The 12,877-nt window shown below is 39.7% G+C and overlaps 2 protein-coding genes and 1 long non-coding RNA gene across 4 annotated transcripts in view; all 3 read left to right on the top strand.

The window, feature by feature from the left end:
* Positions 1-422: 422 nt before the first annotated feature.
* Positions 423-1,045, top strand: LOC130053194 (uncharacterized). Its single transcript, XR_008801702.1, has 2 exons — positions 423-546; positions 993-1,045. It is a non-coding gene; the product is annotated as an uncharacterized LOC130053194 (long non-coding RNA).
* Positions 1,046-5,813: 4,768 nt separating this feature from the next.
* LOC130053187 (uncharacterized) lies at positions 5,814-8,357 on the top strand. Its single transcript, XM_056159884.1, has 2 exons — positions 5,814-7,701; positions 8,305-8,357. The coding sequence occupies exon 1, from the start codon at positions 5,925-5,927 to the stop codon at positions 7,431-7,433; it is 1,509 nt and encodes a 502-aa protein (XP_056015859.1). The 5' UTR covers positions 5,814-5,924; the 3' UTR covers positions 7,434-7,701; positions 8,305-8,357.
* A 2,761-nt stretch (positions 8,358-11,118) lies between these two features.
* LOC125674575 (uncharacterized) overlaps positions 11,119-12,877 on the top strand; it is a 57,846-nt gene continuing 56,087 nt past the window's right edge. Inside the window, exon 1 of one of the 2 annotated variants that reach the window (XM_048911743.2) lies at positions 11,119-11,292. The gene's annotated coding sequence lies outside the window, so the exon portion shown is untranslated. The remainder of the gene's footprint in view (positions 11,293-12,877) is intronic. The other variant, XM_048911744.2, reaches the window with a different exon arrangement.

The following is a 12,877-nucleotide window of genomic DNA, read 5'->3' as shown; positions in this document are numbered from 1 at the left end:
ATAACTCGTACCTACATAAGATGAGATAACTCGTGGTCGTCACCCTGTAAGCGGTACCAGATAGCCTCGACCAAAGATGACAAAGATGATTAAATCACAATGCAATGAAATAGACACTTCTTTCCCCGATCTAAAAAAGAAATATCTCTGTGTGCATAATTTACGTAAAATGTGGCAATTGAACAAATCGACCCTTCCTTTGTGTGCTTAAACAGCTAGAGACATAATTGTGTGTTTGCATAGGCATCGGAAGCAAATTGAATGAAGGAGGAGGGCTAAACCACCAAACAGTTTTTACGTCGAACAAACATACAAAAGCTATTTCCTATTGAATTCATATACAAATTGTAACTGGAACTACAGTACTGGAGTGAGCTGCAGGAATTGGCTATTGGCTCTGTGCTGGATTCCGGATTTTTTTTTTTATATTTGTCCGGGATTGGTTTTGTTTTGTATGTTACAAAAAGCTCCCAGCACGTTCACGGCATGGTACCCGTACTCATGCATTTTGACTTCCAACTTTCCACAACTTCATGGCACCAAAGTGTAAGTTTTTAATCTCTTTATTAACTTTTAGATCTTTAATGATGTTATTCATTGCTGTTATTATTTCTTTCTGTGTAAATGGGGCACGCTCGCTTATTTTCTGAACGTACTATATATTGACCTTTCACGTGTTCGCTATGTAAATCGCTCTGTGTAAATTGCTCACAGTTTAAATTTTTTCTCAAAGGTTGTGATGATTACATTTAAGTTTTCACATATCAGTATCAATATTTTATAAGTCTTCTAGTGTGTGTATTTAGAATTCAAGATTTTTGATAACTTTGTAAAGCTTTTGGTGCATGTTATTCTTGATTTACTGAAATTTGATATCTTTAGCATGAAATGTGTAGATATGTTCTGAATAACATATTACATGTTTATTATAAACCATGCCACTTATCTTTTGTGCAGAACCTGTTGTAATAGGATCTTATTTTTGTTTACAGTATTTTACCCTCCCTGGAGGTTGTCTCTCTGCCATTAAAAGTAAAGAAACATACATCGTCTTTCTTGTGACAGAATAGTAAAATAACTTCGACATGGCTATGGAACGGGAAAGGAAACTCACAGAGGCTGGAGCCGAGTTGTTCATGGACAGATGCAGGAAATATGATCGGGAAATAAAACATATTCAAAAGGAAATTGATGTCCTAATATCCACTCTTCAGGAATATCCAGAAATATCGGATACAGAGATGGTACATAAGCAGATAAAACAAGCTAGTGGTGATTTTAAAAGACTTTCAGATCATTATGTTGACTTTCTTGTAAAACACAGATCAGTTGAAAGCGAAACAGAAAGGATTTCACATTTGAAATTAAGAGATAATGTAACGAGGGCTGTTACCGAGGTTCTCACTCAACGCACACCAGTTGCAACAAAAGATCCTAGCTGTGACAGACAAAGCGTTAAATCTGGATCAGGCCGATCAATCCTTTCATCTACTCAGTCTGCGATTATTCAGAAAAGAGCTGCACTTGAGGCTGCGAAAGTGAAAATGAAATACGTCGAGAAACAAGCTGCCATTATGACCCAAAAGGCAGCATTGGAAGCGGAAATCAGTCTACTTGAAATCCAACAAGAAACCGAAGCCTTACAATCAGCACTGAATGTGATGAAAAATGCAGAACAGTTAGATGATATAGAAACAGAATCTATTACTGAAGCTCGACAAGCAAGGACAAGTGAATTTATTCAACAACATTTTGTGAATTCCACTAACACTTCTGTTCAGCCACCTGTGCAAGCAATTACAAGTACTTTGACATCCGTTGTGCAACCGCCTGTACAGTCCACTGATAGCACGTTCACATCAGCTGTGCGACCTCGTGTGCAATTCACTGATAGTGCATTCACGTCAACTGTGCAAACATCTATGCAGTCTAGTGAAACATTTGTTCCTTTATCGACATTGGCAAATTTATGTTCCACACCTATGAATGAAAATTGGCGTACAGCATATCAACCAACGCAAACCATGGTACACTCTAGTCCCTTGCTTGCAACTTCATCACAAACAAGTCATGTGTATGATTTGCCGCCACCCTTTGCGCCGCGTTCAGACGTACTATCTCAGCCGAATCATCTATTGAATACTGAAGCGCCAACCTTTGTGCCACATTCGAGCATACTGCCTCAGCCGAATCACTTATTAAATACCGAAGTGCCAACCTTTATGCCGCGTTCGGGTATACTATCTCAGGCAAATTCTATAGTGACTACTCAAACGCCTACCTTTGTGCCATATTCGAGTTTACCGTCTCAGCCAAATCCGGTGACTACTCAAACCTCAGGATCACAATACGGTAATCGCTACACATCAGTCAATATGATGCCACATGTAGACAATTCGCAGGTTGAACTTTGTCAGATAATGACTAGGATGATGGCCAGAAAAGATGTAGTGCTTTCGCGTCTCATTAAATACAATGATAGTCCCATCCAATATTTGTCTTGGAAACAAACATTTAAAGCTGTAATGTTAGAACTTGCAGTTACACCATCAGAGGAACTGGATCTCATGATCAAATGGCTGGGTCCAGATTCATCCAGGCAGGCTGAATGCATAAAAACGGCCAGTGCAGGAAATCACGTGGATGCATTACACAAATTGTGGGATAGACTTGACATTCGGTATGGCAGTCCTGAATTGATAGAAGCGTGCTTACGAAACAAACTTACGAACTTCCCAAAGCTTTCAAACACTCCGGCTGACAGCAAACGACTTTATGATTTGTACGACCTCTTGAGTGAAATTCAGTGTGTCAAGGCCAACCCGCTCTATTCTTCAGTGCTTGCAATGTATGATTCATCCACAGGAGTAAACCAAATAGTATCTCGCTTGCCGACCAATCTACAAGAAAAGTGGTCATCTCGCGCCAATACTTACAAAAATCAACATGGAATGCTATTTCCTCCGTTCAGTTATTTTGTCAACTTCATCTACGACATGGCAAAATGGCGCACTGACCCGAGTTTTCAGTACAACACTAGCACACTATCTTCTCAGAAACAGTCAGCAAATAATCAACCCCAAATTCGCGTGAACGCAAGGAAAACGGAACTTTCTACAAACTCTACAGCTGAGGACAAATTGATGTGCCCCGTGCACAACACAAACCACAATTTGAATCAGTGCAGGACTTTCCGTCAGAAACCCATGAAAGAGCGAATGGAGATTCTAAAGAAAAACAAACTTTGTTTCCGTTGCTGCAGTTTGAAACGACACACCAAGAACAAATGCCAAGAGACTATCCGATGTGATGTTTGTAATCAGACAAGTCACCCGACTGGACTTCATGTATTGCGTGTTCAAAATGTACAGCAACCCTCTCATAACAAGGATGAGAATCTTACAGAAGATGACAATCGGCATGGAGGGGAGTCACGGACCGGTGTTAATACAAAATGTACACAGGTTTGTGGGACTGACAAAATTTGTAGCAAGTCATGCGCAAAAATTCTACAAGTGTATGTCTACAATGAGGACCAACCCATGCAGGCTCGCAAGGTCTACGCATTGATCGACGATCAAAGCAATTACTCCCTTGGAAAACCGGAACTGTTTGACAACTTTGATGATCATTCGGAACACATAAACTTCACTTTATCAACCTGTTCAGGGAAAGTTTCCGCGACTGGCAGAAAAGGCAACAATTATGTTGTTGAGTCCGCAGATCATAGTGTCAGGATTAAGATTCCGTCTCTTATCGAGTGTTCAGACATTCCCGATAATAGACATGAAATACCTTCTCCGGAAGTAGTGAAAAACTTTCCTCATCTTTGTGATTTGGTATCGTACATACCACCAGTTGATGACAGTGTACACATAGAACTCTTGATAGGTCGTGACGTTATACAAGCACACCATGTTGTGGATCAGAGGTTAGGCGGTGATAACTTACCCTACGCTCACAAATTACCTCTTGGTTGGGTTGTGGTTGGTGAATCTTGTATTGGAGCTCTCCATGGACGTGAATCTGTTCAAACAATCACAGTTAGCAAAACTCACATTCTTGCTAATGGTAGAGCAACCTATCTGGAACCATGTGTTAACACGTTAACCATCAAAGAAAACTCGATCTTCGAGAAAACGCCACAGGATGAGAGGCTTGGTCCATCAGTGGAAGACGAGCTTTTTATAAGTCTCATGGAAAGTAAGGTTACGAAGGACTGTGATGATCGCTGGACTGCACCACTTCCCTTTCGCGAAAATAGAAAGCTGTTGCCTAACAACAGAACTCAAGCCTTGCAGCGTGTTAAATCATTAGACCGTTCACTCCAGAAAGATGAAGTCAAGAAGAAACACGTTGTTGAATTCATGGGAAAAATGTTCGAAAACGGTCATGCTGAGGTAGCACCACCTTTGCCAACACTTAGTGAACAATGGTACCTACCGTTTTTCGGAATTTATCATCCCAAGAAACCTGGAAAAGTTAGAGTCGTCTTCGATTCGTCAGCAGTGTTCAGGGGAACGTCTTTGAATGACGTATTAATGAAAGGACCGGATTTAACCAATAATTTATTGGGAGTACTCTTGCGATTTCGGAAGGAAGCTATAGCTCTTACAGCTGACGTGGAGCACATGTTTTACAACTTCAAGGTGGACGAAACTCATCGCAATTATTTACGATTTGTGTGGCACGAAAATAATGACATTTCACAACCGTTGATGGACTACAGGATGACAGTCCATGTTTTCGGAAACTCTCCGTCTCCATCTGTTGCAACCTTTTGTCTCAGAAAATCCGTTGAGAATGCAGACAGTGATGTCCGAGATTTTGTCTGTAAAAACTTTTATGTGGACGATGGACTCATTTCTTGTCCAGATCCTGACTCGGCAATTGATCTCATGAAGCGCACACAGAAAGCGTTAGAAATTGGAGGACGGTTGCGTTTGCATAAGATTGTCTCGAACAGCACAACTGTGTTACAGAATTTCCCATCAGATGATTTGTCAGCAGATCTCAAGGAATTGGATCTTGGATCTGACACTCCGCCAATTCAGCGCAGTCTAGGATTATCATGGGACATTTCTACTGATAGATTTGTGTTCAGAGCGTCGACAGAAAACAAACCCTATACCCGTAGAGGTGCGTTATCAGTGATCAATAGTCTGTTTGATCCCATAGGATTTGCAGCCCCCATGACTTTGTATGGGAAATTGCTTCTCAGGGAAATGATGTCAGTCTCAGGACCTGTAAATTGGGATGAAGAGTTACCGCCTCAATTGAAATCGAAATGGGAACGGTGGATCACATCACTCGTGCATCTCCAGAATTTTCAAATTTCTCGCAAATATTCTGCAATTTCATTTCATGAAGCTTTGCGTAGAGAGGTTCATATCTTCAGTGATGCATCTAAGGACGCAATAGCTTCGGTAGCATACTTAAAACTGATATCAGATGAGGGAAGTGATGTTTCATTTTTGCTGGGCAAATCAAAAGTATCACCTGTTCATGGTCATACCATTCCTCGCCTTGAGCTCTGCGCAGCAGTTCTATCCATTGCAGTTGCAGAGTTGGTGAAAGAGCATTTGAACATCCCCTCACAGGATTTCTACTATTACACAGATAGCAAGATAGTGTTGGGGTATTTGTCAAACGAGGTACGGAGGTTCTATGTGTATGTCACCAATAGGGTGAATAGGATCAGAGCAGCTAGTTCTCCGACTCAGTGGTACTTCATTCCAACAGACAGTAACCCTGCTGACATTGCAACGAGACGTATCAATGCAGAAGACTTGGTGAATTCAACTTACCTAACGGGTCCAGACCTTTTGCGCAATGACATACATGTACAATTACCATCTAGTGAATTTCAGCTTGTAAATCCTCAAGAGGATACTGAGGTCCGCCCAGAAATATCAGTGAACAAAATGAAAGTGATCAGCCACAAAACATGGGTTCAGAGATTTTCATTTTTCTCGTCATGGAACAGTTTAGTGAGAGCTATCATGTTTCTGAAAGGATTCATTAGGAAACTTCACAATGAGAGCAAACCCACACGAGCTGAAACGGAACAATTTATTGTGAAACTAGTACAACAGGAAGTTTATGGTGATGAAATCAATTCTTTGCAAACTGGACGTTCTTTGTCAAACAAATCCAAAATTCTTCCTCTTGCTCCTGTACAAGATGAAAATGGCATTCTCAGAGTTGGAGGACGATTGAAACATGGAAAGGCTATTTCCATCAACACTCAGCCTGTGATCATTCCCCGAGACCATCACATTGCTATCCTCTTAGTGCGACATTTTCATGGTAAAATTCATCACCAGGGCAGACACATGACAGAGGGAGCTCTCCGTGCATCGGGCTATTGGGTGATTGGCGGTAAGAGACTTGTGTCCTCTATTATTCGTCATTGTGTGACTTGTCGAAAGTGTCGTGGACAATTTCTATTTCAAAAGATGTCAGATCTTCCGGAGGACAGATTATCTCCTGGACCACCTTTCACCTTTGTTGGTCTTGATACATTTGGACCATGGTCAGTTCTCCAGCGTAAGACTCGAGGTGGATCAGCTCAGCAAAAGAGATGGGCAATTTTATTCACTTGCTTAGTTTCAAGAGCAGTTCACTTGGAAGTAGTAGATGAGATGAGCAGTGCAGCATTCATCAATGCCTACCGCCGTTTTGTAGCAATTCGTGGACCCATAAAACTATTGCGATCAGATAGGGGCACTAACTTTGTGGGTGCAATTCAGGACTTGGGCATTGAAGCAGAATTTGTTGAGGATGGAAGAATCGCAAAAACTCTAGAAACCTATGGAACTTCCTGGAAGTTTAATCCTCCTCATTCCTCTCACTTTGGAGGCTCATGGGAGCGTATGATAGGGACCTGTAGGAGGATTCTGGATAACATGCTCATGCAAGATAGGAATAAACTAACTCATGATTCATTAGTGACCTTGATGGCTGAAGTTTCAGCGATAGTGAATTCTCGTCCGTTGCTGCCCATTTCAACAGATCCAGAAAACCCAGAAATTCTGTCTCCCTCAGTGTTGTTGACTCACAAGAAAGGTCAAAACGATACATGCCCGTTTCCACAGTTTGGGACCAAGGATATGTTACGTAGTCAATGGAAACTGGTTCAGGGTCTAGCAGATGAATTTTGGTCGAAATGGACGAAAGAGTATATCTCATCTCTTCAAGTCAGGAGAAAGTGGAAGCAGCCAGAAGTGAACTTGAATGTCGGTGATATTGTTCTTGTAAGAGAGAAGGATTTTCATAGATCCATGTGGCCTATGGCAATAGTGACGAAACTTTTTCCAAGTGACGATTTCCTTGTCAGGAAAGTGGAAATCAAACTCTATAAGGAAAACAAGATTTGTGTGTTCGTTCGACCCGTAGTCGATCTTGTCCTGTTGGTATCTTCAGATGATTAGTGACTCAATTTTCATGGATAATGACTGATATTTGATTTTATGTATTATGTATGTATGATTTTGCTAGTTTAGCATATTGAATTTGATGTAGTGATTTTTTTATAAAAATCAGGAGGGGAGTGTGCTGGATTCCGGATTTTTTTTTTTATATTTGTCCGGGATTGGTTTTGTTTTGTATGTTACAAAAAGCTCCCAGCACGTTCACGGCATGGTACCCGTACTCATGCATTTTGACTTCCAACTTTCCACAACTTCATGGCACCAAAGTGTAAGTTTTTAATCTCTTTATTAACTTTTATGTTAAATGCAAGTCATATTAAGAATGCATACGCATATTTGTTATTGTACACTTGTTGACCCCGATGTGATAAGCAGCCAGTATATCATGACATGCAGGTAGTTTATATTGTCTAAATTTGATTAATTGATATTTCATGGTTATCTTATCTCTGATAGATCTTTAATGATGTTATTCATTGCTGTTATTATTTCTTTCTGTGTAAATGGGGCACGCTCGCTTATTTTCTGAACGTACTATATATTGACCTTTCACGTGTTCGCTATGTAAATCGCTCTGTGTAAATTGCTCACAGTTTAAATTTTTTCTCAAAGGTTGTGATGATTACATTTAAGTTTTCACATATCAGTATCAATATTTTATAAGTCTTCTAGTGTGTGTATTTAGAATTCAAGATTTTTGATAACTTTGTAAAGCTTTTGGTGCATGTTATTCTTGATTTACTGAAATTTGATATCTTTAGCATGAAATGTGTAGATATGTTCTGAATAACATATTACATGTTTATTATAAACCATGCCACTTATCTTTTGTGCAGAACCTGTTGTAATAGGATCTTATTTTTGTTTACAGTATTTTACCCTCCCTGGAGGTTGTCTCTCTGCCATTAAAAGTAAAGAAACATACATCGTCTTTCTTGTGACAGAATAGGCTCATTAAAATGTCACAATCTTTCAGTGCTTTCATTAGAATTTTCCAAAAACGGATAGTCTGTGTCATTCTCACTAACAAATTCATTTGCCACGTCCCGTAGATCCAGATTATCCGTCTCCTCTTGATACACGTGAAGGATCATCAGGTTATTTAGTCTAACTTGGGTCTTAGTTGATCGCAGATACGATTTGATGCGGCGCAGTGTGCTGAACATTCTTTCGCTGGTAGCATTGTTGCTGGTATTACAAGAATAAGTTCAATTAAAACTGCAGTTTCGCTATACAGCAATATGACTTCTGTTTTGATGAATTCAGTTATTGTCTGAATGAAAGAAGTGATGTCTTTGGGGAGATTGCACTTGAGTGTTTGAAATTGAATTCTCAAATTTTTGGTAGGCGACTCTGTGGTCGAGTGGTTAGAGCATCGCGCTCAATATCACGCGGCCTCTCACCTCTGGTCGGAGCGGGTTCGAATTTCGCTCGCGCCAGTAAGTGCGAAATTTCCCCAGTTTACTTGCGGGAGGTCGGTGGTCTCTTCCCAGGTACATTGTATCTGGGTTCTCTCTTCCACCAATGAAAACTGGGCGCCATCATATAACTGAAAAATTGTTGAGTGTGGCGGAGAGCAATCAATCAATAAAATTTTTGGCATTGATGTCTGTACCGTAAAAATTTGTAACCATCACAAATTCCTTATCCAAATTTTCTCCTCTTCAACAATAACAATTCCAGCTGCATATAAATGACATATCTTGGCTGATCAAAATAATTTTTAATGTCATTCACAAGTAAATCAACTGCCTCAAAATATTTAACTCTGTACAAATCTTCGCAAGTGTTGTGGTGATACCGAGATCCTTCGCCGGGTCATTTTTTTTTTTTTCGGAGGACGTCTTCGACGAGGCACTGCAGGACCATCAATATCAAAATCTGTGGCTCTGTTTTGGCATCCTCATAGAATGAGAGAAAAGCTCCGTCTGTTCTAAGAGACTCCAGAGTTTTCACCGTGCTGAGAGCCATTGTCTGACCTTCTACAGCAAACAAGGTTTTTGTCTGAAGGGCTTTGCTAAGGATATCGCTATGACGGAGCAACTATTCACCTAACAGACAACCAAAGAGGAAGTCGTTCATGTACCAAAGAGGAAGTCGTTCATGTAGGTCATCTCATGTCTGAAACTTTTACATACTCCATCGATTTCTCCCATACGCCCAATAATACTTTGTAGTTAAGTATTACATTCTGAAGAGCGTCTGCTCGAACTGTCCACCTTGTTGGACACAAAATTCTTATTCCAGGTGATGGAGTCTATAGAGCTCTGCTGTCTTTCTCTAAACTAATTTGCTTTTCAACTCTACTTTTTGACCCTGCCATTGAGGCAGCCAAATCATAACATTGGCCCCCTAGCCCCCCTCCCCTCCCCTCCCCCCTCCCCTCCCGGGTTCCGACGCCTATGGTGTGTGTGTGGGGGGGGGGGGGGGGGGAGGGTGCGGGGGGTGCGTGTACGTGCGTGTTCTCAAGGTGAGCCAGATATAGAGTTGATGAATATCAATGAGTTTGGATAAAACGTAGACCTGTTGATACTGGTATCGGAGGTCTGGCGTTCGTATAGTCTATACTTTGTGTTGTGTTTGTTTTATTTTAATTCATAATGACGACTTCGAAACGACCCAATTACACAATCAATAGAAACTTGAAAATAAACTCAATAGAAATGAAAATACGATTAATAACACTTTACGAATTTGCTACCAATATGACTATGCCAAATACACACTCCTAAAACCTAGAAGTAAGCCTATATAAACTGTAAGGAAACGCACCATACCATAAGATAATATATTAATTTAGTAAGTATTAATTTAATAAGAGCCGTAGATTTACTACATAGGTACCTATCGCGTAGAAAACAGTGTGTCAAAATTGGCCAAAATATAAGTTCCTTTTCTACCGCAGCGTTTTATACTCGGACTAGTACTGTTTGATATTTTCATCTATGATATATAGGCCTATATATATATATATATATATATATATATATATATATATATATATATATATCTTTTAGCTTAAATTTATGGTACACCTGTGAAGAAGAAGTGGAGTAAGCTGCTTGGCGTTACTATTGATTTTAGTCTAAATTCTCATTCCCATATATTTCAAATATTTGTAAGAAAGCAGCTCGTCAATTATATGTACTATTATGGAAACATCTTTGTGTATATTGAGTCATGTATACACGCATACTATATAAATAAACATTTTCAGACGTATTATATAGCGTGCGTGTATATGTGTTTCTGCATGCTTACATTTGTACCTTTGTGATATTTTGTATTTTATTTTGTCTGTGATTGACGGTTTAAGAACTATGTGAACCTCATACTATTTGTTTTATGTTTGTACACGGTGCCGACTTGAAATAAAATTTACTTAGTTACCTACTTATTCCCTTAGTCTACTAGTAAGTTAAAAATGGCAAAGTATAAGGATCGACAAAACGGACGAACAAGACGTGATTCCGGTATAGGAAGATTGGAAGGAGAAGTGTAGCTAGGCCAGCTGTCTCACTTTGACGAATTGTTCGCTGCATGGCTTTATACAGTAATTTGAACAAAAGCAACTGTCATTAAAGTTATTTTCCGAAAGATAAAGTGAGCTTGGTCAAATACAACGGGTGGATGATTTACATCGGGATCGAAATTCAAAAATAAAAATAAAAGTTAAACCGAAACCACCACACTCATTTTATTATTATTATACACGCTAGTGGGTCTCCATACTTTCCTTTCGTGCGAAATTTGTTGATAGATTGCGGGGGGACTCTCAGACACAAAACAGGGCAATGTGCAAGCTGTAAATCCGACAGATCATGGATATTTTGATCGATGGTTGTGTCTATCTTCTGGGGTAAGTGAATGTCAGTTAAAGAAAACTTTAATGAAGTGCAAAGTCCGGATCGTGGACGCCATGAAATATTGAATAACCTCATAACTAGGTCACTGGTGCACGGTGTCGTCTCGATTGCTACAATATAATCATCATGTCATAACAATATTTAGTTATATTACATTATATTACTAGGCCCAGTGTGTGTTATCACTGACAGGCTAATCAGGCCTAAACTTTTCAGTATACCGGTCAAATCAGAAGTTTCTGGTCGCGGACATCCAGTCTCCATCGAGGAAGTACATTTACTTTGGTGTGCACAGAAACTAGTCTAAACTTTTCCATGTTTTTAAAAGCGGTTTTAATTAGGCCTAGGTCTTTCTGAATGATTTTAATCATTCAAGCATTGTGTTTTCCAGACATTCTTTCTAGAATGAAAACAAATGGGTGGGGTGGGTGGGGGGGGGGGGGGGGGGGGGTGCTGTCCAGGATAACCCGTACCCGACGAATGACAGCTCGCCGACAAAAGTGAAATTCACCGACGCCTGAATTTTCGCTGAATGGACATTTCACGGACGAGAGTGTTGGCTAGTAAAACCTCACCGACAATGATTTTTTAAAAGTTGTGTTAAATTTGTTCTGATAAATAAAGGAATATATGAAAAGCTAAGTTTTCTGAGTCTTTCTATTCATCATAGCAATTCCAAGTACTCCTGATCCATATGAATTTGGTTACATACATTTACAAGCTTGACTGTGTTGTCAATTTTACAGAGACAATTCGTGTCATGTTGAGTGTGTGTCGCACTTATTCAGCGTTGCACGGAATTTGCCATTATTTTCAATAAAGACACCAAAACATGTCCTGTTTACTTTCTTGCTAGAGAGGGATAATTGCGCTTTACTATTTAGCGAGAAGATCTCGCTATAGGGGAAGTGTTCACAACCTGTATAACAACATTTAAACTAGCAGCTTTTGGTCATTCTAAAACATCAGCAATTGTTAATAATGAGGTGTCCACAGCTTCTCTGGGAGTATTTCCTCATCAAGTAAAGAATTGTCACTTTGACGAGTTGTACAAATTAAGGGCCAGAAGAAAGAATATGCAGACAATTCCCGTCAGCAGAAATTAATCTCTCTTTATATTTAAATGTGTTCAGTGTAAATGAAATTCTGTCGATGAGTTGTCTGCCGGTCGCTTGTCTTTCTCTGAGTTGTCGTGTCGGCAAGTTTTACAGTGTCGGTTAAAAAAGTGTCGGCGAGTTGTCGTTTGATGAGTTGTCATAGACCCAGTGGGTGTGTATAATGCACCCTTTAATCTTATATAACCTTAATATTTTAATATATATACATGTATACATATAATATAACAAGATTTATACATGGATATAGATAATAATGTATTATTATAATAGACATATATAATAACTCACTATTATGTCCACTATATATTCTGGAGCACTGAATGTATGTAATTGTACTTTACCCCTCCCCCTGTTAGACAATTATATTTCTTAATCAGCTGTTTATCAATGTACACATGTAACAGTGGTTGATGCAGCAGACCAGACCTCCCCCCCCCCCCCCCCCCCCCAGTGCTCGAGC

The sequence above is a fragment of the Ostrea edulis genome, chromosome 3, assembly GCF_947568905.1.
Source record: "Ostrea edulis chromosome 3, xbOstEdul1.1, whole genome shotgun sequence".
Taxonomy (NCBI): Eukaryota; Metazoa; Mollusca; class Bivalvia; order Ostreida; family Ostreidae; genus Ostrea; species Ostrea edulis.
Note: the sequence above shows the minus strand (reverse complement) of the source record. Positions and strands in the feature narration are given on the sequence as shown.